Source organism: Furipterus horrens, unplaced genomic scaffold (assembly GCF_987537825.1).
Source record: "Furipterus horrens unplaced genomic scaffold, mFurHor1.1.pri manual_scaffold_13, whole genome shotgun sequence".
NCBI lineage: Eukaryota > Metazoa > Chordata > Mammalia > Chiroptera > Furipteridae > Furipterus > Furipterus horrens.
Genome location: NW_028327183.1, coordinates 18,189,313 through 18,216,999, shown reverse-complemented (window position 1 = coordinate 18,216,999; position 27,687 = coordinate 18,189,313). Strand labels below are relative to the sequence as shown.

General features: G+C 41.0%; 2 protein-coding genes and 1 long non-coding RNA gene across 3 annotated transcripts in view; 1 reads left to right on the top strand and 2 right to left on the bottom strand.

Moving 5' to 3' along the window:
* Positions 1 to 672: 672 nt before the first annotated feature.
* LOC149994164 (uncharacterized) lies at positions 673 to 6,214 on the bottom strand. The gene is made up of 3 exons (XR_016507782.1): positions 5,572 to 6,214; positions 3,830 to 3,972; positions 673 to 1,438 (listed from the first exon to the last, which is right to left on the bottom strand). It is a non-coding gene; the product is annotated as an uncharacterized LOC149994164 (long non-coding RNA).
* On the top strand, positions 5,825 to 26,883 carry IST1 (IST1 factor associated with ESCRT-III). Its single transcript, XM_090260725.1, has 10 exons — positions 5,825 to 6,010; positions 13,691 to 13,794; positions 14,195 to 14,375; positions 15,091 to 15,178; positions 18,527 to 18,610; positions 19,108 to 19,218; positions 20,320 to 20,523; positions 21,279 to 21,371; positions 22,504 to 22,552; positions 23,881 to 26,883. Exons 2-10 carry the CDS (start codon positions 13,707 to 13,709, stop codon positions 24,078 to 24,080), a joined length of 1,098 nt encoding a protein of 365 aa, XP_090116851.1. The 5' UTR covers positions 5,825 to 6,010; positions 13,691 to 13,706; the 3' UTR covers positions 24,081 to 26,883.
* Positions 25,595 to 27,687, bottom strand: part of PKD1L3 (polycystin 1 like 3, transient receptor potential channel interacting) — a 60,059-nt gene continuing 57,966 nt past the window's right edge. Inside the window, 2 exon segments of the mRNA XM_090259017.1 lie at positions 25,595 to 25,974; positions 26,705 to 26,840. Coding sequence (XP_090115143.1) covers positions 25,868 to 25,974; positions 26,705 to 26,840 — 243 coding nt within the window. The 3' untranslated portion in view covers positions 25,595 to 25,867.

The window sequence follows — 27,687 nt, the reverse complement described above, 5'->3', positions numbered from 1 at the left end:
TCGAACGGGCAACCTTTCATTTCACAAGCCAGCACTCAATCCACTGAGCCACACCAGCTAGGGCTGGTTGCTTGTGATTTAGGCGTCATTTCCAAGAAATAGTCATGAAGATTTACACCCGTTTTCTTCTAAGAGCTTTATAGTTTTAGGTCTTACCTTCAAGTCCTTGATCCCTTTTGAATTAAATTTTGTATAAGTGTGAGGCAGCAAGGTACAACTTTATCTTGCACGTGGATATTTAGTTTTACCAGCATTATTTGTTGAACAGTCTCTTCTTCCTCCCATCAAATTGTCTTGTTAACCTTCTTGAAAAATCAAGTGACCATAAATGTATGGGATTTATTTCAGGACTTTCAATTCTATTCCATTTCTTTATATGTCTGTCTTTATACCAAAATAAGTTTTGTTTTTTTTTTAAATTTGTTTGTTTTTGGACAGATGCAGCTGCCTTTACTTGGGCAGTACAGTTTTTTTTTTTTTTTAAATCATACAGTCTTAATAAGAACATCATATTTTAAGGAGCTAGTTTAACTTTCTGAGTTTCTATTTAAAATCTAGTGGTAAGTTTTCATTCCTTTGACTTCATCAAGAAAAACTAGTTTTCTAAGACGATTACAATAATGATAAATGTCATGAAAACAATTGAGTTGAGCACTCTTAAAATTTTCTTTATTGATTTTTAGAGAGAGGAAGGCAGGAAGAGATATAAAGACACACACACACACACATACACAGAGGAGAGAGAGAGAGGGAGAGAGATCAACTTGTTGTTTCACTCATTTATACATTCATTGGTTGATTGAACCCACAATCTTGGTGTATCAGGATGATGCTCTAACCAAATAAGCTATCTGACCAGGGCTCTTTAGAACTCTCTTTCAATCTTATATGTGAACCCAAGTCAGAATAATGACTCTCATTCAATGCATTTTTAATTTGTTGATGAACTCAATGTACATAAATTGAAGAGAAAACCAGGAGGTAAATTATTATGGAAATATGGACATATAGATAGTATATGTCAGTTGTTTACAGATCTGGGTACAGAGTTGATCCTGGCTTTTAAACTACTGGCCTTGACTTAGTCACTTTACAGCTCTAAACTTCACTTTCCTCCTATATTAAATAAAAATCATTTCTGTATCTACAGCTGCATCACAGGAACATGAACCCAAATTAAGGTAATGTGCTTGTAAGTACCCTGTACACTGCAAAATGCCAGAGATAGTTAATATATGTATATAGTCCTAATTAATAATAAGTTCTTTGAAGACTCATCCATAGATACTCTAGAAGTGCTCCTGAATTTTTCTTAGGTCTTAGGGAGATAGATGTTCGGAACATTTCCTATGGCAAATAACTCTGCCCATCATCTTTTTTCCTTCTCTCTTACACATGTATGGTCCTTTCTTCTATTGCAGGAGTCAGCAAAGTTTTTCTGAAAAGTGCCAGATAGCAAATATTTCAGACTCTGTGAGCAACATAGGGTTTTGCAATGCAACATATCCCACCACGCCATCCCCTCCTTTCTTATACAGCCCTTTAGTAATGTAAAAAGCGTTCTTAGTTGGAGGGGCTGTAACAAAAACAGGCCTGATTTTGGCCTGCAGGCTTTTATGGACTTATTCTTTTGGGTCCAAGCAAGTTTTTGTTTTAGCCACTAGTTACAATCACTTGCACAAAACAAGTGTTAATGGATAGTCAGTCTTACTTTTTATCCTAACAGCAAAAGAGGATTGTCAAGTGAAACAATGTGAATCAGTTTGATTTTCTGGATTATGCTCAGCATCTGAATAAAACTGGTCTCTTCAGGTAGGGACAAAGATACTGTTTTGAAAGTGACTGACTGGTTGTGGTACATTCACATTGATGTATTACAGGATCTAAATAATTACAAAGGGCAGGACACAGGTGATGATTGCTGAATCCAAGCTGTTGCTCCGCAGAAAAAAAAAAAATGTTTCTAAATGAAGCATGTCATTTTTAGCAAGACATGGGCTCAACACTTTTCACTCATCTTTACTTTCGTTGTTTGAACCAAGTTGCGGTAATGTCAAGGATTCCAAAAGTTATTTAATCACACTATGCTACTGGAGAGTGTGGGGAAATGAGAACTCTTACATTGATGGTGGTGATGTAAATTGATACTTCCTCTTTGAAGGATGATTCAGCACTATCTGTTAACATTAAAAATATACCTATCCTTTGACCCAGTTCTTCTGCTTCTGGGAATTTACTCAATAAGTATAATACAATCCATGCAGGCAAATATCTAGTCGTTGCTGCATTATTTATACAGGAAAAATATTGGAAATAACCTAAATGCCCATCAATGGAGCAACAGGTCAGTTTGGAATAATATATTCCAAAAATTAATAATGGCAAGGGAAGTGTTATATAGGTCTTTCACTTAATTATACTCTCTATAAATCCTTAAATTAGCAAAGATAACATATTCTTTGCATTCCTAAAAAACAAAATAGACCTGGCTAGTGTGGCTCAGTGGGTTGAGTGCTGGCCTGCAAACCAAAAGGTTGCAAGTTCAATTCCCAGTAAGGGCACATGCCTGGGTTGTGGGCTGGGTCCCCAATTAGGGGTGTGCAAGAGGGAACCACACACTGATGTTTCTCTCCCTCTCTTTCTCCCACCCTTCCCCTCTCTCTAAAAATAAATTAAGACTTTAAAAAAAAACCAAAAAACACAAAAACAACCAAAAAGCAAAATAAAGGTACTGACTTCTGTCCCTTTTATTCTTTTAAATTAAATTAAGAATAGAATCGGAATATACTTATTGCTGGGACATTGGCTTAGTTCAGTGGTTTCTGGGAGAAAACTACCACTTCCCATGTAGATACGTAATAGCCTAGTACATGTACACGCACACTTTTTAAAAAACTTTCAAAATTTATTTTTAAATTTTTATTGTTTATGCTGTTATAATTGTTCCTGCTTTTTCTCCCTTTCCTCACCTCCACCCAACCCCACTCTAACCTCTCCTCAAGTCAATCTCCAAATTGTTGTCTGTGCCCATGGGGTGTACAGCAATGTTCTTTGGTTAATCCCTTCGCCATCCTTCATCCCATCCTCCACCCCCACCCCATTTCTGGCAGCTGTTACTCTGTTTTATGTATTTAAGCTTCTTTTACAATTTATTTATTTGTTTTTTTATTTTATTTTTAGAGAGAGGGGAAAGGAGAAGGAGAGGGAGAGAAACATCACTGTGCGGTTGCCTCTCACTCACGCACCCAATTGGGGACCTGACGTGCAACCTAGTCATGTGCCCTGACCAGGAATCAAACCAGCGATCTTGGTTCGCAGGCTGACGCTCAATCCACTGAGCCACAACAGCCAGGATATGGACATTTCTTATTGTGATAAAATATACTGTAAGTACATTTACATTGTTGTGCAACCATCACCGTCATTCATCTCTAAGACCTTTTCATCTTCCCAAACTGAAATTCTGTACCCATTAAAGAGTGGTTTCCCACTCTCCCTTACCTCTGTCCCCTATTGGTTACCATTGTACATTCTATCTGAATTTGACCTGTCCAGGTACCTCATATAAGTGGAATCATACAGCATATATCTTTAAAATTTTTTAAAAATTGATTTTACAGAGAAGAGCGGGGTGGGGGGAAAGGAAGAGAGAGAAAAACATCAAATTGTTATTCCACCCATTCATGCACTCATTGGTTGATTTTTGAATGTGCCCTGACTGGAATGAAACCTGCAACCTTGGTGTATGGGGATGATGCTCTAATCAACTGAACTACCTGGTCAGGGCCAGTATATGTATGTCTTTTCGTGACTGGTTTATTTCACTTACCATAATGTCGTCAAGGTTCATCCATATCATAGTATGTGTCTGAATTTCCTTTTTAAGGCTGAATAATATTTTGTTGGGGAACCCCGACCCACAGAGATCCTCTGGTGTTACGGATGAAATGAAGACTTCCCAGGAAGCTTGTGCTAAGGAAGATAAGGCTGGCAAATGTCTGAGACAAATGCCTCCATTGCCTTCCTCCGAGGTCTTTTATTGAGTGCAGTAAGCTTAAGGGCATATAGCATGCACGTGAAGCTCATCAATCAATGTTAAATGGTGCTGATTACAGAAAACAGATATTGTTCAGGGATAACAATTGAAGGAATGTTGAGATCTCCCTCGGGTCAGGGTGTGTTAGACACAAAGACTTCAGATAGCCATAAAATAGGGAGGGTAAGTTCATTTTGAGTTAAAAATTAAAACCCCTGCTGCTGGTACTATAAAGCGATCAAGCAAGGTAAAAGAGCAGGGCAAGCTTCAAAGGACACAAAATATTTTCTCATGGCCCGAGTCCCACCAGGGCCCACTGGCTATAGCAATGAGGCAGGTATGCACCCGGCTATCCCAGGTTTTCCAGTCAGGTCTTACAGGCTTCATTTCCTTTGCCTGGCCTGCGTGGGGCTCCAACTCTCGATACTTTCCCAGGGGATCCCGACAATATTTCATTGTATATAGATAGAGTATTTTGTTTATCTATTCCTGATGGATAATTGGGTTGTTTCCACCTTCTATGAACACTTGAAAACATACTTAACGGTAGAGAAAACAGTAAAATAGTAACTGTCATTCGATTCAAAAATTATCAAGATTTTTGCCACAACTTTACTCCTATACAATACGCATGAAAAAATTTTTAAGGACGTTTTCTTATAAAATCTCAATGCTATTTTCATGCTTAACAAAATAACAATTCCTTTGTTGGTTGCTGTCATGTAATATCTGGTCCATAATCTAATTTTCCCAGTTGCCTCAATAATGTCGTTTAGTTATTTTGAATTGTATCTTAAGATCTATACCTATTATATTTGGTTGCTGTGTCTCTACCTGTCTTTAAATTCTAGCAGTTCGCCCTCAATTTTTAAAAAATGTCATTATCTTTCTGCAGTACTTAATTTATATACACACGCATTTACTGCACCCCCCCCCATACATTTAAAAGGAACCAAACACCGTGAATATTCAGGTTCTGGAACATGATTTTACTTAGACATACTTTTAGTATTAAAAAAGGCACAGTATTTCTAAATTCATGGTACCGCGCGGGTCCATCCCTGTCACATGACTACACAGCAATTTAGCGAACCACAATGTCGGTCTCGGCAGACGCAGCCTTTACAGCAGGGGGCAGGATTCCCTACTTCCAGAAGCCAGGAAGCCCCTCCCAACGCTTAACCTAGAGAATGGTCTTCAAGTTAAAAACAAAATACCTAAATGAAAAAGTTTCCTCTGAATACAGAGATACGGTAAATCCCCAGAGAACGTGGTGCTAGGGAGACATAATACTGAATTAAATGACAGCAGGGTTTCTGGTTGAAAGACCGATCAGACTTGGTTTAAAAGCGGGGCAGTGGTATGGGAATGCAGATGGTGGGCGACTACGGGAGAAGGGTGAGGGGTCGGATGAACAGCACTGATTTGTCAGAGAAGGGCCGAAACCTGCTCGGCCGCTCCGCCCGAAGAAAGAACTCGAGACTTAAAGCTAAACCCCGAGGGCGAGTGCAGTTGAGTGAGAGAAGGGCACAAACCTCAGGGAGGAACTCCGGGTGTGTGACAGGCAGGACTGAACAGGTTTTTCCTGGGAGTGGAACAATCCGGAACAAAGCACTAGCAGCGAAACCCGTCCGCACCTCCCCTCGCCCGCGGCACGCCCCCTAGCAGGTGATTCTCCTTGCGTACTCGGGTTGCGTCACGGGACGCATCACCACCCACGCCTCAGCCGCGGAAAGTAGTCCCCGGCCACGCTGGTTCTAAAGGGAGCAGGGAGACGGAGTTCCGAGGTTCTCGGGCGTGAGTCCGCGAGCGGCGGCCGCTCAGCCAATCCCTGGAAAGGAGAGCGTAGCTAGCTCGGTCCGCGGATCCCTCCGCCCGCGTTTGCTGTGCTGAGGCCGAGGAAGCCGCCATTTTGGATGCTGGTGCTTGATTCGGGGGTCCGTTTTTGCCGTTTTCACGCCTGGATTCGGCCAGGTGAGTGTGGCACCCTCAGCGTCAAGGGTGTTTTCTGTCCTCCTCGACCTGCGGCCAGGATAGAGAGGTCCCCAGCCTGGGGTTCAAACGACCCTGTCCTGGTAGGAGAAGAGAAAGGAAAGGAGCCTGATGTGGTGGTCCGGCCGGGGGGACTGCGGTGCTGGAGGCTGCCTAAGCCCGGGGGCGTGACTGTCGCAAGCAGCTTGGAGGTGGCTGGTCTGGGTTACTTGAAGTCGCCAAACTTGCCTGTTGTCTTTCCTGTCCCGAGGCGTCTCTTTTCTGGGATGGAGACACCGGCGCCGATCGGTGAAAGGGCTCGGGCTGCACTTTGGGCTCTGAAAAGCGACACCCTGTCCCATTTGCTCTGGCCCAGAAAGACCTTGGGAAGGTTGCGTCTCCAGTGCACGCAAGGGCCTGTTCGCCTCCGCGTCCGGCGGCTTCCGGGACTGGTGGGTGCCTGGGCGGCCCGGAGTTGGGGCCCCTGGGACTGAAGGAAATTGCCTTTTTCTTAGCGGAAGCAGACCGCTCCCTGTCTGATGAGAGAGCCTGTGAGGAGCCCATGGCCCTGTCCTTGCCCCTCCTCTCTCTGTGTTCTCAGCGTTCCTCTTCCGGGGTGCTGGAGGTGAGGACTTAGAACTCGACCGGCACAAGCTTTCCCAGGGAGCGGGCAGCGACGCCGGCGCGTCTGTTTAATGGGGTTTAATAGGTCCTAGGAACGGCACGAGGGAAACGCTTTCTCTCGCTAGCAGTAAAATTAAAGTTAAGAGCTAGTCTTAACTCTCCTTGAGGATTGTAATTTTTCTGTTATGCTTTATGTATTTATTATTTCTTAACTTTGTATTGTGAAAATTTTAAACAGGAGTAAAGAGTATAATGAATTCCCTCATCAAGCTTAAACAACAATTTAGGGCCAGCCTTGTTTCATTTATCCTCCCCTTATGTATTTATTTAATAAAATAATCTTTGGTATATGTATAAGGCCCCCGCACCCCCGCTTAGCCTTTTGACTTATGTAACTACAAACACGAGAAATTTTGTTTTACCGCTTCTTTAGAACCCCGTCTTCTGTGATACGAGGACTGGGTATATCTTTTTATTATAGAATAAGAGTGTTTTGAAACCTTAATGTTAGTATTACATTTTAAAGGCACCCAGATTAAGTCCTCTCATTTTAAAGTAGTGTTCGTCGTCGGCAGCCGTCCGTCTCGAGAGACGATGGTGTAGCTTCTTAAGAGTCTATCTGCACCGCTGAGAATGGCTGTGCAGTCCGACTCGGGAGTGACACGGTATCTGTCTCCTCCCGTGTTGAATCGACATCTTGCAATGACGCTGGAGTGTCCTCTCCAGTGAAGCTGAAGCTACAGAGCCTGGGCAGGGTGATATGGAGGGTCTGCTGTTGCCCATGCAGCAGACCCCCCCTCTCTTCGCAGCTGAAGGGTCCAAGGGAAAGACGCAGTCAATACAGCTTGGCTTCAGGTGCGCCGCAGGAGTTGCCGGTGTTGACTACAACGTCAAACCGCCTTAGGGACTCCGGCTCCGGATTTTCTGTCCGGGTTTACTCCCTTAGCCTTTCCCCTGAAGAGGTATGCTGCAAGGCAGCGGAGGTTTTTTGGAATCAGAGTTTTCCTTCTCTGATGTGCCCTGACTGGAAGATCGAACCAGCGACACTTAGCTCGCAGGCCGACGCTCAATCCACTGAGCCAAACCAGCCAGGGTGAGCCATAGGAGGAAGCAATGGTAAACATCTAGGATGGGATTGGCTGAGTAGCTGAATGCCTCCAGAGCACATGGAATTATGGGCTAAAAGATTTGACATAAAAGATGGCTAGCTCTCTGACCCTAGGGTCTCAGGTTGGCTCAGGCTGTTAGGCTCACTGGCTGACTTTCTTCTATCTCAAGCTGCCTGAGTTTTGCAACAGATGGTATTTTGGATGGGAAGGAACTCCTGGCACAGCCTAGGATCTGGCTGGCCTGGTAGAGGGTGACAGGTTTATTCCTTGGGTGTTCTAGAGGGGACAACCTCTGAGACAGAAGCCTGCCATTTTTCCAAAATTGTGTAACTTTTGTATCTTATGTTGTTTTAGTTTTGTAAATTAACCCTATAGAAATAAAATAACTAAAAACTAACGGGGAAATGATAGCAGAACCCAGGTGTCAGTTTCGCCTTAATTCTTAGGTTTAAGTGATTTAAGCTGAGACTTGATAGGCTTAAGTGACTGCTTTTGAATAAAGACTGCTTTCCTTTATCACCAAACCTTTGCCTCTGGAATTTTACCTACCGGGTGGGCAGCAGGACTCATTGTTCAGTAGCATGGTGAGTTTACATGTAAGTTGAAATTCTCATTATGAGAAAGAAAGAGAATAGAACATTTCAAATGAGATCAGAATCCTAAGATAGTAAAAAGATTAAGTAGTGTTACTATTTGTCCAAATAACTTATTTTCATTTTTCTTCTCTTCCTGTGCCTCTGGCTTCTGAATGATGAGGAGCTCCAGAATCCGGAACTCTAGTTTACTGTACTTAATTTAAGCTCTCATGTCTTGAAAATCAGTCCCAATTGCATGTAGCCTATTCTGATTTAAAAATAAAACTAGGACACTGTAGTCAAATGAAACAATTTCAAATCCAGGAAAGGTAGTCGTCGTCATCGGCAGCCGTCCGTCTCGAGAGACGATGGTGTAGCTTCTTCAGAGTCTATCTGCACCGCCAAGAATGGCTGTGCAGTCCGACTCGGGAGTGACATGGTATCTGTCTCCTCCCGTGTTGAATCGACATCTTGCGATGACGCTGAAGCTACAGAGCCTGGGCAGGGTAATATGGAGGGTCTGCTGTTGCCCATGCAGCAGACCCCCCCTCTCTTCGCAGCTGAAGGGTCCAAGGGAAAGACGGAGTCGATACAGCTTGGGTTCAGGTGCGCCGCAGGAGTTGCCGGTGTTGACTACAACGTCAAACCGCCTTAGGGACTCCGGCTCCGGATTTTCTGTCGGGGTTTACTCCCTTAGCCTTTCCCCTGAAGAGGTATGCCGCAAGGCAGCGGAGGTTTTTTGGAGTCAGAGTTTTCCTTCTCTGATGTACCCTGACTGGAAGATCGAACCAGCGACACTTAGCTCGCAGGCCGACGCTCAATCCACTGAGCTAAACCAGCCAGGGCAAGGAAAGGTAGTAAGCACATGAATACTAACCATAGCATTATTTATGGCAAATGTCAAAAGGTTGGAAAATTAAAAAATTATTACTCAGTGGAATATTAGGCAGCTGTTAAACTAGGTTATAAAGACAGTCTTTATACAGTATTAAGTGGTAGAGAGATTCAGTGGTGCTCAGAGTCCATGATTTCAACTTTGTAAAAATATGTAAACACTCTTGGTAAAAACTGTACCTAATTGATTTTCTCTAGTGTTTTTTTATAATAATTTCATTGAGAAACAAGTGACGGATACTTTCATCATTCCTATGCATTTCAGGTTTATAGCCATTTCCATAAAGTCATTTTTTTTTTTTTTTGGTAGTTCTGTTTTTATTGATTATGCTGTTACAGTTGTCCCAATTTGTTTTTCCTTTTGCTCCCTTCACCCAGTACTGCCCTTCCCTCTAGGAATCCCACTCCCTTAGTTCATGTCCATGGGTCCTGTATGTAAGTTCTTGGCTTCATCCTTTCCTATACTGTTAGTATCCTCCTGTCTATTTTGTTTCTACCAATTATGCTTCTTAATCCCTGCACCATATCCCCATTTCTCCCACTTCCCCCTCCCAGCTGCTAACCCTCCACATGATCCCCATACCTACGATTCTGTTCCTGTTCTGGTTGTTTGGTGAGTTTGTTTTTATTTTTTAGATTCTGTTGTTAATTGTGAACTTGTTGTCATTTTAATGTTCATAGTTTTGATCTTCTTTTTCTTAATTTAGTCCCTTTAACATTTTATATGATAAGGTCTTGGTGATGATGAACTCCGTTAGCTTTACCTTGTCTGGGAAGCACTTTATCAGCCCTTCCGTTCTAAATGATATCTTTCCTGGGTAGAGTAGTCTATGGTGTAGGTCCTTGCCTTTCATCACTTTGAATGCTTGCCAGTCCCTTCTTGGCTCAAAGTTTCTTTTCAGAAATTAGCTGATAGTCTTATAGGAACCCCTTTGTAGGTAAATCCCCTTTTTCTTGCTGCTTTTAAGATTCTCCCCTTTAACCTTTAGCTTTTTAATTATGATGTGTCTTGGTGTGGTCCTCTTTGGGTCTAGTTTGTTTGGGACTCTTGCTTCCTAGACTTGCATGTCTATTTCCTTTGCCAAATTGGGGAAGTTTTCTTTCATTATTTTTTCAAATAGATTTCCAATTTCTTGTTCTTTCTCTTCTTCTGCCACTCCTATGATATGAATGTTGGAATGCTTGAAGTTGTCCCAGAAGCTGCTTATACTTTCCTCATTTTTTGGGATTCTTTTTTCTTGTTGTTGCTCTAATTGGATTTTTGCTTCCTTATGTTCCAAGTCATTAATTTGATTCGCGGCTTCGTCCACTCTACTGTTGTTTCCCTGTAAATTGTTCTTAATTTCAATTAGTGGGTCTTTCCTTTCTGTCTGGATCTTTTTTATGCTGTTGAGGTCCTCACTAAGATCCTTGAGCATCCTTAAAACCAGTGTTTTGAACTCTGCATATCATAGATTGCTTATCTCCATTTTGTTTAGCTCTTTTTCTGGGTTTTTTATCTGTTCTTTCATTTGGGCCATGTTTCTTTGTCTCCTCATTTTGGCAGCCCCCCTGTGTTTGTTTCTGTGTGTTAGGTAGAGCTGCTTTGACTTTGTGTCTTGATAGTGTGGCCTAATGTAGTGGGTGTCCTGTAGCGTACAGTGGCACTGCCTCCCCTATCACCCACACTTGGTACTCAAGGTGCACCCTTCATGTGGGTTTAGGTGTACCCTCCTCTTGTAGTTGAATCTTAGTTGCTGTTGGCAGATCAATGGGAGGGATTTACCCAGGCCAGTCAGCTGCAAGGGCTGGCTGTGACCACTGACCACCAACCTCCGCCCTCTGTGGAGGATCAGCTTTGCAGGGGCAGGGTGGTGCTGCTTCAGCATGGTCTGTAGCTGTTCACTGGGTGTGCTGACTCTGGGAGTGAGTCTGAATAAGTGTGTGGGGGGGGTTTTTAAGAGGAATTGCTTGGCAATTTACAATTTTTTCTTTTTTCACTGACTCAAACCCTGCTGATTTTTATAGCCAGAAGTTATGGGGGGCTTATCTCCCTGGCACTGGAAACCTGGGCTAGGGGCCTGGTGTGCGGGCTGGGACCCCTCGCTTCTGAGATAATCACTCCTGAATTTTTATCCACCACACGAGGGTGTGGGACCAGCCCATTCCACGATTCTGCATCTCCTACCAGTCTGGATGGATGTGATTTCTTTAGTTCCATAGTTGTCAGACTTCCATTCAACTTGGTTTCTGACGGTTCTTAGTGGTGGTGGTTCTGTAGTTCAGTTGTAATTTTGATGTGGCTGTGTGAGGAGGCGAGCTGTGTTTACCTACGCCTCCATCTTCTAACTTATTTTATTTAACAAGTATTTATGCAGTGTTTATTGTGTACATACAACACTTCCTCAGTACCAGGGACTGTTGTAAAGTCTTTTTTTAAATTTTTATTTATTGATTTTTAGAGAGAGAGGGGAAGGGAATGAGAAAGAAGAGAGAGCGCGTGTGAGAGAGAGAGAGAGAGAGAGAAACCGAAATCGATTTATTGTTCTACTATGCATTCATTGGTTCTTGTATGTTCGTTTATTTCTTTTTTTCTGTCTTAAATTCTTCATGTATTTTGAAGCTCTGTTGTTATGTGCACTCACTATTAGAATTGTTACATTTTCTTGGTGAATTCACCATTTTCTCATAAAATGTCACTTTGTATCCTTGGTTTTTCTTTGCTCTGAAGTCTGCTTTGTCTAACATTAATATAGCCCCTCTAGTTTTCTTCTTTTTTTTTATTGAGGTATAATTGACATATAACGTTATATTAGTTTCAGGTATACAACATGATAGTTTGATATTTGTATGTATTGCAAAATGACCACAACAGTAAAGGTGGTTAATTACCTATTCCCATACAGGATTTGTTTTCTTGTAATGAGAACTTTTAAGATTTACTCTCTCAGCAACTTTCAGATATTCAATACAGTATTAACTGTACTCACCATACATTATATCCCCTTGATTTATTTATTTTATAACTGCAAGCTTGCACCAAAATGGATGGAGGAGGATTAAAGTGTACAACCTTCCAGGTTATTTTTGATTAGTGTTTGCATGATGCATCTTTTTACATTAAAAAAACAAAAACAAAAAACTTTTAACCTACCTGTATTATTATATTGAAGTCAGTTTGTTGTTAACGGTAAGTAAGCTTTGTTCTTTTGCGCTGTTTGGGCCCTTTTGTGGTTCCATACAAATTTGATGATTTTTTTTTTTTTTTTGAAAAATGCCTTTGGGATTTTGATGGGAGTGGCATTAAACCCGTATATTGAGTTAGGTAATATGGTCATTTTAACTAAGCTGATTCTTCCAATCCATGAGAAAGGATTATCTTTGTATCTTCAATCAGTTTCCTTCAATAATATCTTGTAGATCTTTGTGTGTAGATCCTTCACTTCCTTTGTTAAGTTTATTCCTAGTTATTTATCCTATTAGTTTCTATTGCAAATGGAACTGTTTTCTTCATTTCTTTTTCTGATAATTCGTTGATAGTATATAGGAACACAAGGGATTTTTATACATTGATTTTTGTATCCTGCAGCTTTGCTCTATTGGTTTATTTCTGATAGTCTTTTGGTGTGACCTTTAGAGTTTACTGTATATATAATCATGTCATCTGCAAAAAGTGACAATTTTACTTATTCATTCCCAATTCAGATGCCTTTTATTCTTTCTCTTGCTTGATTGCTCTGGCTAGTACTGTGTTGAATAAGTGGTGAGAGTGGGTATTCTTTTCTTCTTCCTGATCTTAGAAGAAAAGCTTTCCATTTTAAGGTGAGGTTTTTGGGAGAAGCAGACCTTCCTGCTTCTTTTTCTTTGTCTTTTTATCACCCCACTCCTACACCAATACACGGATACTCATTTCATTTGTCAGCAAGTTCTTCCAGTTCTGCCTTCAGAATAGATCTCAAATGTAAGCACTTCTGCCACTGCTAACTACCCCAGTCTAAGCTGCTTCCATCTGTTGTCTGGAATATAGTAATAGCCTCCCTTGTCTTCTTGCTTCTGTTATTATCGTTCTCCAATCAGTTCTCCATACAATAGCCAAAAAGATCTTTTATTTTTTATTTTATTTTTATCCTCATCCGAGGATATTTTTCTCGTTGCTTTTAGAGAGAGAGGAAGTGGGGAGGAGAGAGAGAGAGGGAGAGAAACATCGATCAGTTGCCTCTCCCATGCACCCTGACTGGAGACTGAACCCACAACCCAGGTGTGTGCCCTGACCAGGAATTAAACCTGCGACCTTTTGGTTTACGGGATGATGTTCCACCCAACTGAGCCACACTGGCCAGGGCCAAAAAAAATCTTTAAAAAAATGTGAATCAGGTGATGTCATTTGCCTGTATTAGAAAGAACACTCTGGTTATAGTGTCAAATAACCTAACTGGTGTTAGTTTCTGAACTAATTTTAACTTGAAAATTGTCAAAATAGCATTGTGCTTATTTTTTTCCAGGAGGAACAGGCACAGCATGCTGGGCTCTGGATTTAAAGCTGAGCGTTTACGAGTCAATTTGAGATTAGTCATAAACCGTCTTAAATTACTGGAGAAAAAAAAAAGTGAGTAATGGATGATTGCCTTGTATTTTCACTCCCAGAATACATCACTGGACCCTAGCACTCCAATATGGGCTCTTTTAGGCTGGTACTAGGAAGTCTTAGGGATCCTGTTTTTATAGATTTCGGGTACATCTGTTTAGATTGAATCACTTTGTTGCAGGGAAAGGCACCTGCTCTGTTGCTATGAAACGGGGAGCATGACTCCTGACATTCCTGGCTACACAAACAATACTCTCACTTAGGCTGAGTAGCAAATTCTAGAGTAGATTCGCTAAGGGGGAGTGAGCTCTAGGTAGGACATAATAGAAGTACCCACTTGTCTCCGTTGTGGTGGCAGCTGCCTGCAGGCCATGGCTCAGTGTACTACTACTGTGTGACTAGGGTGGGGTTTGTGCCTTAGCGGAACTGGCCCAGAAAGCAAGGAAAGAGATTGCTGACTATCTGGCTGCTGGGAAAGATGAACGAGCTCGGATCCGAGTGGAGCACATTATACGAGAAGACTACCTCGTGGAGGCCATGGAGATCCTGGAGCTGTACTGTGACCTGCTGCTGGCCCGTTTTGGCCTCATTCAGTCTATGAAGTAAGATTTATTTTTTTCTTTATTGATTTATAATTGATACAGAAAAACTACGAGTTTGGACATAAGCGTGCATCAGGTTACAGATACAGTACCACAGTCAAGGCAATAAGCATCACCTCTAAAAGTTTCCTTGTATCCCCTCCTCCTCCCCTTTTTTGGTAAGAGCACCACCTGAGATGTACCCTCTTAACATTTTTAAGTCACAATATAGTATTGTTAATTATAGGCACAGTGTTGTTCAGCAGATCTTTAGAACTTACCTTGTATAACCTTAATGAAGTGTGATATTTTGGTCAAAGACCTAAATAAAATCACCTTGAATTTGTGAAAGGAGTGATATGGTCTTCCTCTGTAGGGGCCTAGCACCAAGGGACTGTTACATGTACCCAAGGACCTTTTTCCTACTATTGACTTGAAGGCCTGATCTCAGTGTAGGCAACTGTTGAAAAGAAAATATAGACTGAACTCAGGAGGCCTAAGTTTGAGTGAGTCTTGGCTGGACCAGTTCCTGACTGTGACCTTGCGTGTAGTTTAGTTTTGAGTTTTTGCGGAAGTAAAATAGGGTGATGAAAATGGCTAGAAGTTTACAGTTATTAAAGATTTAATGAGATTTGTGAAATAGCTTTAGAAGGCTATCTGGTATGTCATCATAATGTTATTAGAGTGGTTGTTTTGTTGTAAAGAATGTTACATTTTATTAATTTTCCTTAATTAGGGAGCTTGATTCTGGTCTGGCTGAATCTGTGTCTACGCTTATCTGGGCTGCTCCTCGACTCCAGTCAGAAGTGGCTGAATTGAAAATAGTGAGTACAGCCAGTTTCAGTGATGTCCATAGTTTCTCATATTGTTGGAAAGATTGGTTAACATAAGTCATTTCTGCTTATTTGACCAGGTATTTTGTATCCTTTTCATGCTGCCTTTGACACAGGCTTTGCAAATGTGTTTCTTCCTCCTTTTCAGGCCTCTTATATCATAGACTAACTTGAATAATTTTTTTAAGGAGCAAAGGGCCTTTCAAAGTGAGAGGCAATAAGCGTTTATTTGAGATCACTAAGAACAGCTATTGGGGGCCCACAGCTTTAGGCAGAAGCCCAAATATTTTGATTAGGAGACAAAGCAATGAGTATTTAATGGGGAGGGAAAGGGGAACAATTACATCAGTAGAAGGAATGCATTTCTATTGGTGCAGGTAATAGTGATGTTAATTCTAACTAAGGTGTTTAATTTTCATTTTAGTGGTTTCTTGTTACCTTGGCATACAGTTCTTTGGAACATACTGTTGTCCTTACCCAGCCCAAAGGTTATTTTGCCCTGTTTTAACATTCCAAAGCGGTTCTCCTGGCATTGGAAGCTCCGATTCCATTTTAAAGTGGCACAATTTATTTTTTATGTTTTGACAAATGTTATATAAGTATATACAAATAGAAAAGTTCTTACACAACTCCAGCGAAGTTAAAATAACAATTTTATTTTAGATGGTTTTGTTTCATTCATTCATTACACAAATATTGAGCAGATGTTATAAGCTAGGTAGGCACTGAGGATATAATGATGAGCAGATTAGGATACCAGCCCTATACTTGTAGCTTAGAGTCTAGCAGAAGAATAGACATTAGTTAAAAAACTGCCTGCCACAACATATGGCATTGACTTTGTTGAAAACAGTTCAGTTATTTTCTCTCCTTATTTTCTTTCTATATCTTCGTTGTTGTTGTTTTTTAATATTCTTGGAGATTGGCTCAGCCTTATCTCCCAACCCATCTTTTGAGATTTCCTTCTCTTCTGCTTTTATTTTTACAGCGCTTTTTAATTCTCTGAGTATTTTTTATAGTCTGTTGTTTTTGTTTCATGGCTACAGTGTCTTCTTACTTTCTGAGAATATTATCGTTTCCTTTTAATTTTTGTTTCTGTAATGTTTGTTTTCTTCTATTTCTTAGATTTAGACTTATATACTTTTAAATTTATTTTTTAATCTTCACCTGAGGATATATTGATTTTAGAGAGAAGGGGGGGCAGATATTGATGTGCAAAACATTGATCAGTTGCCTCCCATAAGCACCCCAACCGGGGTTCAAACCCACAACCTTTGGTGTACAGGACAGTGCTCCAACCACCTGAGCCACTGACCAGGGCAGATTTAGACTGTTTTATAGTAGAGGCTTTTCTCAAAGTTTTGGGGACTCTTGGCTGTTGGTTTATATTTATGAGTGAGATACTAAAAAAACAGATTGGAACCTTTTGTGTGCCTGGGTGGGGCTTATTGCCAGATGCCTTCATTATTCAATGATCTGACTAAGCCCTTTCTTGAGGGAATGCCAGACTGTCAAGTACTAGTTTTCTTTCCTTGGGTATAAGCTGGGTCAGCATTTCTGACAGCCCAGGAGAGAAGGAAGCCAAAGGTCTCATTCTTTTCTTGAAGAAGACCTACACTTAATTCTTCTGTTGTCAGTAAGTATCTCTGCTCTCTGCTGTGCTCGGAGTCCAGAGTCCCTTTGGTTTAACCTCCCCAGAGAGGAAACCTGTATTCTGTTAGGGCAGGGAATATAGTCATAGTTTTATGGGTAGAGGAGAGAGTAAGGCAGTTGCTTCTTATGTAGTTTTAACCTCAGTCTCGTTTTTAGCCTACCATATGCTTCTCCTTTATATCAAAATTAATTCCAAATGAAATAAAAGATTTACCTGTTTAAAAAAAAATAAAACCATAAAAACTTGAAGAAAACTAGGAAGATTTTTTAAAAATATGCCACAAAACCCAAAGCCATAAACAGTGATAAATTAATATAAAGAAAAAAGAATGGAAGCAAAAATATAAATTAATATAAAGAAATATTTAAAAATCCTACATAATATAAAGCAAAACAAAAATCTGTATCAAAAGACAAATGACAGACTGATAAGTACCAGGTATCCCTGCAAGTCTACACTGTGGACAGTGAGTGTTCTCTCAATGAGCTCCCAGGTGTAGGGACCACTCTGGTCCAATGCCACTGTCATCTCCTGCCTGGACTATTACAATAACTTCTTGAATGTTCTTCCTATATCTGCTTTGGTTTTCTTTATTCTTTTGACCATTCCACTCACTGTTGAAAACACTGATCTGATCCTGTCACTGTGCCTTTGTTTTAAAGTCCTTTGCTATCTTTCCATTGTGCTTGAGATAGAAACAAAACTTCTGGTATGGCCTGTGTGGCCCTGGATTGTCTGGCCCCCAATTGCCTTTCTTCATTTCCTACTACATTCCTTCCTCAGGCTCTGCACTAGAGGCTCACCGTCCTTATTTTGGCCTTAGGCCTTAGTACATGTTTTCTTTTCCTGGGATGCTCTTCCTTCCCTTGTTTAGTTAACTTCTAATCATCCTTTGTATCTTAGTGATGCATTGTTTTCTTCTGTGGAAGCCTTACCTTTCTAAAAATTAGATTTATTGGTGTGACATTGTTAATAACATTAAGTTTTAAGTGTATGAGTCTGTAATACATCTATTTGTATGTTGTATTGTGTGCCCACCACCCAGTTACCTGACTTTAAAAAAGATATTTTATTTATTTTTAGAGAGAGGGGAAGGGAGGGAAGGAGAGAAGCAGTGATCAGTTGCCTCTCATATGTGCCCTGACGGGGGACCAAACCTACAACCCAGGCATGTGCCCTAACTGGGAATCAAATTGGCAACCTTTACTTTGAAGGATGATGCTCCAACCAACTGAGCCACACTGATCAGGACAGAATTTTTTTTTTTTTTTTCAGTCTTATCATCAGATCTGATCCTACTGTCATAAGCTGTTTATGGTATGGTGTAATTTCCCTTGGTAGCACTTAGACAGATACATTTGTACTTTTACCTGTGTGATTGAGTAATGACTGTTCTTACCAGACTATAAGACTCTCTTAGAGTAGGAACATTGTCTGGTTTTGTTCATCATATTTATAGTATATATCATAATGGTTATTATAAAGTTTTTTGCACATAGTTGCAGCTCAGTGGATGAGTACATAAACAAATAACTAAATTAATTAGTATGTATCCCTTAAGGTTTTACAGCCCCCAGTTTTTTTGGATAGCCTATAATAGAAGCCTGTTTACTATTGATAGGAGGACGCTTGAAGCAGTCTAGAGATGGTTTCCATTTTCATTTACTGTTCCTTTTTTCCTGTAGGTTGCTGATCAGCTCTGTGCCAAGTATAGCAAGGAATATGGCAAATTATGTAGGACCAACCAGATTGGAACTGTGAATGACAGGGTAACAAACATCCTTGTTAAACATGAAGCGGTGGGCATGGTGGGCGGGCAGGTGAATTTATTGCCTGCAGTGATCTAGTGGGTACCACTGTGTGGTGGGGTTAATCTAGGGTTGCACATTTCATAGTGAGGTTGAGAAGAAGGCCCTCTGGTAGGCAGTGCAGTCAGCTACTTACCCTGACCCTACACCTGATTTGTGAAGCTGTTGTCCTTTGTAGAAGTGAGGCTGGGAGAAGGGTGGATGAATTCAAATGTAAAGGCAGCAGTATCAGTCTCACCAACACCTCAGTCATATGTAACCAGAGAATGAGGGAGACATGGGTCTTGTAATGTATTTTGCGACTAGGAAAAAAAAATGATTTAACTGGTCTGAACTTTAAAAAACTTTTTTGCTTTAGTTTACCTATAAAATGAGAGGAGCAAAATTGAAAAGTATGGTAGGTTAGGCTTAGGCTGGTTGGTATACCTGCATCTTAATCCTGGGTCTGTTAATTATAGCTAATGCACAAACTGAGTGTGGAAGCTCCGCCCAAAATCCTGGTGGAGAGATACCTGATTGAAATTGCCAAGAACTACAATGTGCCCTATGAACCTGACTCTGTGGTCATGGTAAGTTTAGAGTCTTCCAGAGTACACAGAAAAGTGAGTCTCTAGGTATCACTTTCTTTATAACCATATTATTTGCACTACAGTTTGTGTGTGAATCTAAACCTTTGCCTTTTTGAATAAAAATTATGCCTACATATCTCACAGAGTACTTAAGGATCAGATAAAATGAATGCCTGAAAAACACTTTGAAAAAGTACAAACCTCAAAATAGTAGTACTGCTGTTTATGTTTGTAACACATTTTTTAAATTTGTTGATTTGAGAGGGGGAAGGAGGTGATGGGGGAGAGAGAGACAGACAAACATCCATCTGTTGTTTCACTTATTTATGCACTCATTGGTTGATTCTTGTATGTGCCCTGACCAGGGATCAGACCTGCAACCTTGGTGTATCAGGACAATGCTCTAACCAACTGAGCTTCCTGGCCAGGGCATTGCTGCTTTTTGGTGAAGGTCAAGGAATTGTGGATCATCCTGTGGGTATTGAGAAATGCCCTAAGACACAACAAATCCTGAAATATTTATTAGGTACCTGAGACATGCCAGACAATACACAGATAGCTGAGAATACAGAGATTTATAAAAAAAAGGCCCCTGTCCTGAAGAGGCTTACAGTGTAAGGAGGGTAAATATGCAAATTATTATTCAGCGGTTAAGGTCAGTGGATATAGTAGATGCTTTGGTATGCTACTTAGACAGCTGCCACCCCAAGTACACACACTTCAGAACAGAAGCATTTATTCCTGTCTCTTGAGAGTGGGGTGACTGGTGTCTCATACAAAGTTGAGTGCCCTTCCAGCAATGGCCCTCAGAAGAGAGAGCTTTGTTACCCAAAGTCTTTCCTGAGGGTTGCTTGTATTCAGTAACTGATCAGTGCAGGGATTTAAAGACACTTCCCCCAGTTGGGGACATCCTGCTGAGCTAGCTCCAGAGCTCCCTGGGGAATTGGCTGAAGCCTCAGACTGCAGGACAGCCCTGCTCCCTTTACTTTCCCCGAGACCGCCCCAGTAAACTTCCTTCATGCTAATCTCCATCTCCTAGACTGCTTCCTGGAACCCTAGCCTGCGATGTGGCCTGATGACATGGATTTCTCTCTTTCTCAGGCAGAAGCTCCCCCTGGAGTAGAGACAGATCTTATTGATGTTGGATTCACTGATGATGTGAAGAAAGGGGGCCCTGGAAGAGGAGGAGGTGGGGGCGGGTTCACAACCCCAGTTGGTGGACCAGATGGAGCAGTGCCAATGCCCATGCCCATGCCCATGCCCTCTCCAAGCACTCCTTTTTCATACCCGCTGCCAAAGGGACCAGTAAGTATCCATATAAATATGTGTGATGTAAGCTAGAAAATGTAATGGAAGATGACAAGTTGGCTCTGAATACACTCAGGAATTGTAGGTTGTTGAGGATTTCACAATAAGAGCATTAGGTATTAGCTTTAATCATACTGTGGAAAAAATATTGGGATTTAGAGAATGTCTTGGTTTAGCTGTACGTAAGGCAGTGGGAAAATCTGGAAAGAGTGCTAGAAACATTGTCATGTAGTTTTTTTCACTGAACATACTTGGAACCTATTGTAGGTATACTAGTAGTTTTTTCCAAAAATGAATACAATTACTTATTACCAAGTAGGAAAACTTCTTGTATACAGGATAATGAAAGTAATTGCTAGTAAAGTCTCATAATCTTCCCTAAACAATTGATATAGTAATTTTGTTAGCGATCTTAAAAAATGTGGAATCCTCTTGGTGACTTGGCATTTTGGGCTTTTTTTTCTTTTGGGGTTCTTGAATATATGTATATTGACTATATGTATAGTAAATCCTCATTTAATGTCATTGATAGTTCTGTGACTTCAAGTGAAATGATATATTATGAAACCCAATTTTACCATAGGTTAAATGATAGAAATGAGAGTTACATTCCTATGGCATTCAGCATTATAACGAAACGATATGATTTGAGGACCTGCTAAGTATCTATGTATTTCTCCCTTCTCATACACAAACCTGAGAAAATTGCTAATCGCGGCAGTGTCTCTGATGTTGCCTTTCTCCTCTTGCAGTCAGATTTCAATGGATTGCCAATGGGGACTTTCCCGGCTTTTCCCAATATTCATCCGCCTCAGATACCAGCAGTTCCCCCATCGTATGAATCTGTAAGTGCCTGAGCCTCTTTTATAGGCAGCAGAAGAGTGAATTCCATGAAGAGGGAGCAAAATAATGGCCACAGGGAAGGCGAAGTTTTGATCAACTCCTAGTACCAGCCTTGCGTTTTGCTTTGGATTCTTGTGTTGCTTTATCATTACCCTGGATGTGGGGTGTGGTGGCGGCGGCAGCATCATTGGTGGCATTGCTTTGTCTGCAGTTCAGCCAGGAATCAGGAGGGAGCCGTAGATCTCTTAGAAAGTTCTAGCCGGGCACTTATCCAGTCTTCCTTTTTTTTGACTATGTAGATAATTACTTGAAGCTGGTATAGTCCTGTTGCTAGAATATTATAATAACTACCAGTTTTACAAATTCTCAATACTCTGTAAAGGAATAGTGACCAGATTTTTGTCTTAAATAGACGTGTCTAGTTAGTAAATTTCAGCCTGTAGCATTAACTTTACTTTTTAGTCTTATAGTTAAAACTTGCTATAATTGGCTATTATGGTAATGCTGCCTTGAACTGTAGGTGGTTGTAGCAGTTTTGGTTTAGAATTAGATGACTTTTTTACTGCCAGTCTCATTTGCTCAGTGAGTACGTACCTTTTGGGAGCTGTTTCCATCTGACGCATTACTGAGAAAACAAACTGGTATGGCATTTGCTGTGGAAATTATTCATCTAGGGAGATTCTCCTGTTCCTGAGCTTGCTTTGTATTCTTTCCTTCATTTTTACATTGGGCCTGAGTTTTTCTTATGTTTCCGGTCTTGCATACATTGAAACATTGCCCAAAACTGTTTCTAGGAATGAAGTAGATTATTTTCATCAGTATGTGAGGACTTAGTTCCTGGAGGTGAAGTCAGTGGTTTAGTGCTTTCTCTCTGCCTGGAAAGTGAAGATATTAAAGAGGTGTTGTGTGGAGTGGTTACATTTTCCTTTTTCCCCGCTTGGTGGTTAAGAGTTCAGTGTGGTACCTATGTGTGTGCAAGATCAGAAAGGAGTGGAGGGGCAGTTTCTTTGGAGCAGGTTCTGTTGCTTTTGCTGAGCAGCTTAACTTTTGGAAAGCAGAGACTCATATATTGTATCAGTACTTTCTCCAGTGATGCCATTGTTTTCTTCTCTGGTAACAATTTTTGTGTTTCAGGTTGATGACAGTAATGCTGATAAGAATGTCTCTTCCTCACAGATTGTTGGTGAGTGTGAGTTAGAAACCCTCCAGGCTCAGTGCTGAGCCCTTTGCTGGTTCCTCATCACTGACCCTCCCTCAGAGATGGTTTTCCTGTCCATGGCATTCAGCCCACACACTCTGTCCCCTCCAAGTGCAGTAGAGCAGAAACAGAAGTCAGGATTTCCCTCTTTCGAAAAGAAAAAAATCTTCCCTGGCCCCAAAGAATCTCCATTTCTGGTATCATTCTTTTTCACACATTTTTATTTTTTCAATTTCTATTTTTAAGTTATCCTTAAGTTCTTTATGTTCCTGGGGCTTCGGCTTCCATTGTGCCTGAAAATTTTAAAAAGGAGGGGTAAACAGAAACAAATTTTAAGTGAATAGAATAGCGCAATGAGCAGGCATGCTTATGTAGCTGTCCATTAAAACACCACCAGCACCCTAGAAACTCAGAGGGGGTATATTTTTTAATATTAGAGAGTTGTATTTTTGTATAAATTTTATACCTATAAAAATTAAATCCATAATTACATACAAAAGTACAGAAGCATATATTTATATAATATATATTTGTGTGTGCATGGACACATGTAATATATAACCACCACCTCAGTAAACATACAGAACGTTTCTATCACCACAGAAAAGTTCCCTTATATTACTTTCCAGTCAGTTCCACCCCAAAGGCAAGCACTGTTCTTATTTGCCTGTTCTGGAACTTAGGTATAAATAGAAACATTACAGTAGATGGAGAGGTAGGTGGGTGATTTTTAACTTAAAAATACAGATCAGATCCTACTACTGTACATCAAATAAGAGTGACATTAACATTTCTTGTAAAAATTTTTCCCCTTAAGCCTTAAAGAGGAGCTTTGTCCCAACAGAATTCTGGTACCGCTCCAGACTTTGGACTTTGTTATGGGAGCAGGCCTTTGTGAAAGGGGACATTTTGTTTAAATGAATGCTCTGTGTACTTACCTGTAAAATTAAATATTAATCATTTAAAAGGAAAACTAATATTCTCTACTGCATTTTTTAAAATTTATTTTATTTTAAAGATGTTATTTATTTATTTTTAGAGAGAAGGGAAGGGAGGGGAGAGAAACATCAGTGTGTGGTTGCCTCTCGTGTGCCCCCAACTGGGGACCTGGCCCGCAACCCAGGCATGTGCCCTGACTGGGAATCAAACTAGCGATCCTTTGATTCGCAGGCCAGTACTCAATCCACTGAGCCACACCAGCCAGGGCCTCTACTGCATTTTAATTGTTTCTGCCAAAGGGGACTGTGGGCTCTAAGGATCTGAACCACTTCTCTGGCAATTCCTAACACTGCTCCTTGCCCTAATTTAATTAGGTCCTGGACCTAAGCCAGAAGCCTCTGCAAAGCCCCCTTCCAGACCTGTGGACACCTATGACAACTTTGTACTACCAGAGTTGCCGTCTGTGCCAGATACACTACCAACTGCATCTGCTGGTGCCAGCACCTCAGCATCTGAGGACATTGACTTTGATGATCTTTCCCGGAGATTTGAAGAGTTGAAAAAGAAAACATAGGCCTCATAAACCAGGCAACATCCAAGTTATGGGAGTTAAGCACTTCTCCTTGTAACAAAGAATCTCCATGAAATTCTGTTTCATACCTTAACCATCACTGAGCACACTCTTCCTCTGGACTCTTCCTGTTCTACCAAATTGTGCTGCTTTCCGGTTCTTTTTTGCTTCTAACAGACAAATGACTGGAGACACTATGAGGCCGGGCCAGCTGACTCCTGCAAGCTGTGCTTGTCTGCTTCCTGTCAGTGTGATCCCCAGTTTGCTCCCTGCCTGTCGCACATTCCCGCCAAAGGGGAGTGAGCAGGTGAAAGCACTGCGGGGAGTTGACCACAATGGCTGGGCTGTGGAAGAGCGCACTTCAGGAAGTGCCTCTGCCCTGAGCTGAGGTTCTAGACTTAGAAACAAACCCATCTGTATGGCGGCATTTCTGATGAGTGAGAGTCAAGGCTAAGACTTACGTGTGTTTTCTCACTCTAATAGGAATTGGGGAGAGAGAAAACGACTCAGGAAGCTACACTAATAGTTCTTGGAAGCTGGGTCCTGTCATAGGCATATACACTACTTGCTGCAGGGCAGTGTTCCACCTGGATCCAGTAGCGAAGTTGAAGGCCTCTTAGTTCTGCTGGATTCACAGGGAGCCCTTTGTGGCCTTTTGCTTTGAGTGCTATGTTTCCCTTTTACCAGAGGGCAGCACTATGTAAATTAATGTTTTTCCCATAGCATGTTCTTTTGGACCACAATGCAAAGGCAGGATAGGCCATGTACTGGGCAGAAGTCACCATTTAAGACTAAGGTGGGCTTCCAGTTGCCTTAATAGAAGTATTCAAGTCTTTTGAATAGTGAGCTGGAAAGCCTACAGCAGAGGGGTTCCTGTTTTCATTTGAAAACTTTATGATTGAAGAGAACCTTTTAAAATTGATCTCATAAATTTTGGTGCCCATGTGGCTATAGTTCCCTGCTTTCCCCAATGGACAAGACTCTTATTTATGTTTTAACTAACATGCTCCTTTGCTCTCTTGGTAAGGCCATCCTTTCCCACAAGGATGGCTTTGGGATGGGAAGATAGGACTGGCTTCTGTGTAGTGTATTGGTACATGCCTGTTTCAGGCAACTTTTCTTTAATGTTTTTGATTGGTTTGTATATCATATAGCTCAGTAGCTGATAATAAAGTTTAAAATTCTGTGCCCTGCTTTCTCCACTGGTTTGATCAAATGATGAGCTGCAGATTTTAGTGGAGAATATTTTAAGTGATCCATGCTAGGCAAAAGTCAGACTGACCTTTGGCTCCCTGGGTAATGTGGATGCTTGCAGCAATAAAGGGCCCATTTTAGTCTCTGTATGTAAGCCCAGATAGCATCTGTGAGTTTGCTTGGTTACTCCTCTGGGGTTTTGCAGAGGCTTCTGGCTTGGGTCCAGGGCCTAATTAAATTAGAGCAAGGTGCACAGTGTTAGAAATGCTCCCCATCAGCCAGATCCCATGCTTGAATTGAAGCTGCATTGAATTCACATCTCATTCATATTCCCCACAGCCATCCTGGAACATGGGCTGTGAGGGTTCTGTTTCTTGCTCTTGGGCAGCAGAGCCAGTTTAATGTGACACTCTTGCAGTGTTAACCATTTTCCAACAGTGCCAAGCTCCGTAACATAAGAACTCTTAGTGAAGGGGACTTTGATGCCGCATTGACCAAATTAACAAAGTATACTGTAAACATCTATAATTTTCTAAGCTACACCGTATGAAGGTAAGCATTAGCTAGGCAGTAACAGGGTTAAGATAGTTCATCTTTCACACTAGTGTCACTGCCTGTTGCTGTTTCCTCACGTGTGCTCTGCCGTGCTGGATTCCTAACAAACTGGAAAGCTTCTGCAGCAGCAGATCTGTCAGTGCCGTTTCTTTCCAGGTCTGTCGGAAGACAGAAGGAGAGAATAGGTTAATTGAATTTGCTGCTAATGTTGAAGGAAAAAAGTATCCAAGATACTTTTGTTAACATACATAGTAAAGAGATTGTTTTCCTTCAGTGATTTGCTGTAAAGAAGCAAAAACACTAATACCTAATAGTTGAGGGTCAGCTCCTTATAAGACAGTGGCGAGAACATAATGTAGTCTTGCTAAATTGGGTTTCCTAGGGAAGTAGTTGGCAGAGCTGTGGAGACTAATAAAGGGAATATGCTGATGTGCATCTGTAATCTTAAGAGCAGCTACAGTGGCGCTTTCCTAGCAGCATAAAATGTTTATGGTTTATAAAGGTATTCCCCACTTTACAGCACTTCTCCTTTAGGAAAGACCTATGTTAGTACCTGTTTTTGCTAACCAAAAGAAGTCTGGAGAGGACTTTCACTTTTATGAAAAAGGCAGAAAAGCAAAATAGCGTTCAGCGTCTGCAGTGAGCTGCTAAGAGGTAGTGCACACTGTAAAATCGCAGTGTACATTCTTCCTGCTTTACATAGCTGCTTTTACTATATGTTCGTGTTTCAGGTTTGATGTATTATTTGGTAGGTATATTGGGGTAGGTAAATTAATGGTGATTGCTTCTTTATGCCATTTTGGCTTTTGAAAGTTTTCATAGGTATATGCTCTATAGTGGGAGAAACCCGTGCATAAATTACCAAGTTGCAGAGTTACCTACCTTAAGTGACTTCCTCTCTTTAGTAAAGGACATGAGTATGGCAGAAACAAAAAGGTTAATGATCACAAGTACCATCAGGATGACACTGGAGAGAATCAGTAAGGAGCCCAGGACTGGGTCTAAAGCAATAATCTGGAAAGACAGTAAAACAACAATAAAACACTTTGAGTTTAAACACTTGAGAATTTCATTTCTACTTTATAAGTGTTAAGTTATAGGAGACTCCCAAGAGGCCCCCGAGGGGGACCAGGAGTCTCCCTCCCCTTCTCTTTTTCCCCCTTCCCCCACTCCCACGGGCCCTCGAGGTGGACCGGGAGCTTCCCTCTTACCCCTTTCCCTCCCTTTCCTCAATAAACCTGGTGTGAAAACCTTAAAAAAAAAAAAAAAGAAAGAAATTAAGTTGTATGCTAATATTTGGGATATATTCACATAAGAAAGCACTTAATGTCTGATGGAAACTAGGGAGAAGAGCAAAATTATTAAAAAGGAGAAGCGTACTTTTGAGTGGACAAAAGAGCAAGAATGACTGACTTGAATGTCTTCAGGGCTTTCACAAGAAGAAAACAGGTGAGCTGAAAATTAAAATGATTCAAAGCCCATGTGAGTTTTGGCAATTCCAGAAAACACAGGGGTGGGCAAAAGTGGGTTTACGATTGTTTGTAGGGAAAATAATACAACAATAAGACAAGAATAAACTTTCACATACTCAAAACTGTAAACCTGCTTTGGCCAACCCCTGTATATCTAAACATAGAAGCTTCAAGGAGTAGTAAACGCATATTCAAAGAGGAGCCACCAGATGACAATGAAAATGGCCTCTGCCATTGCAAGAAACTTACATTCTAGACACGGACCCATTCATATAAAATTTTGTAATTTTCCTTGTTATCTTTAAAAGTAAATACTGAATTCTTCTGTTCTTCACTTTTCAGCATAAGGAGATCTTTCTAAAATTTAGGACTTACTAGAATGGTTTCCA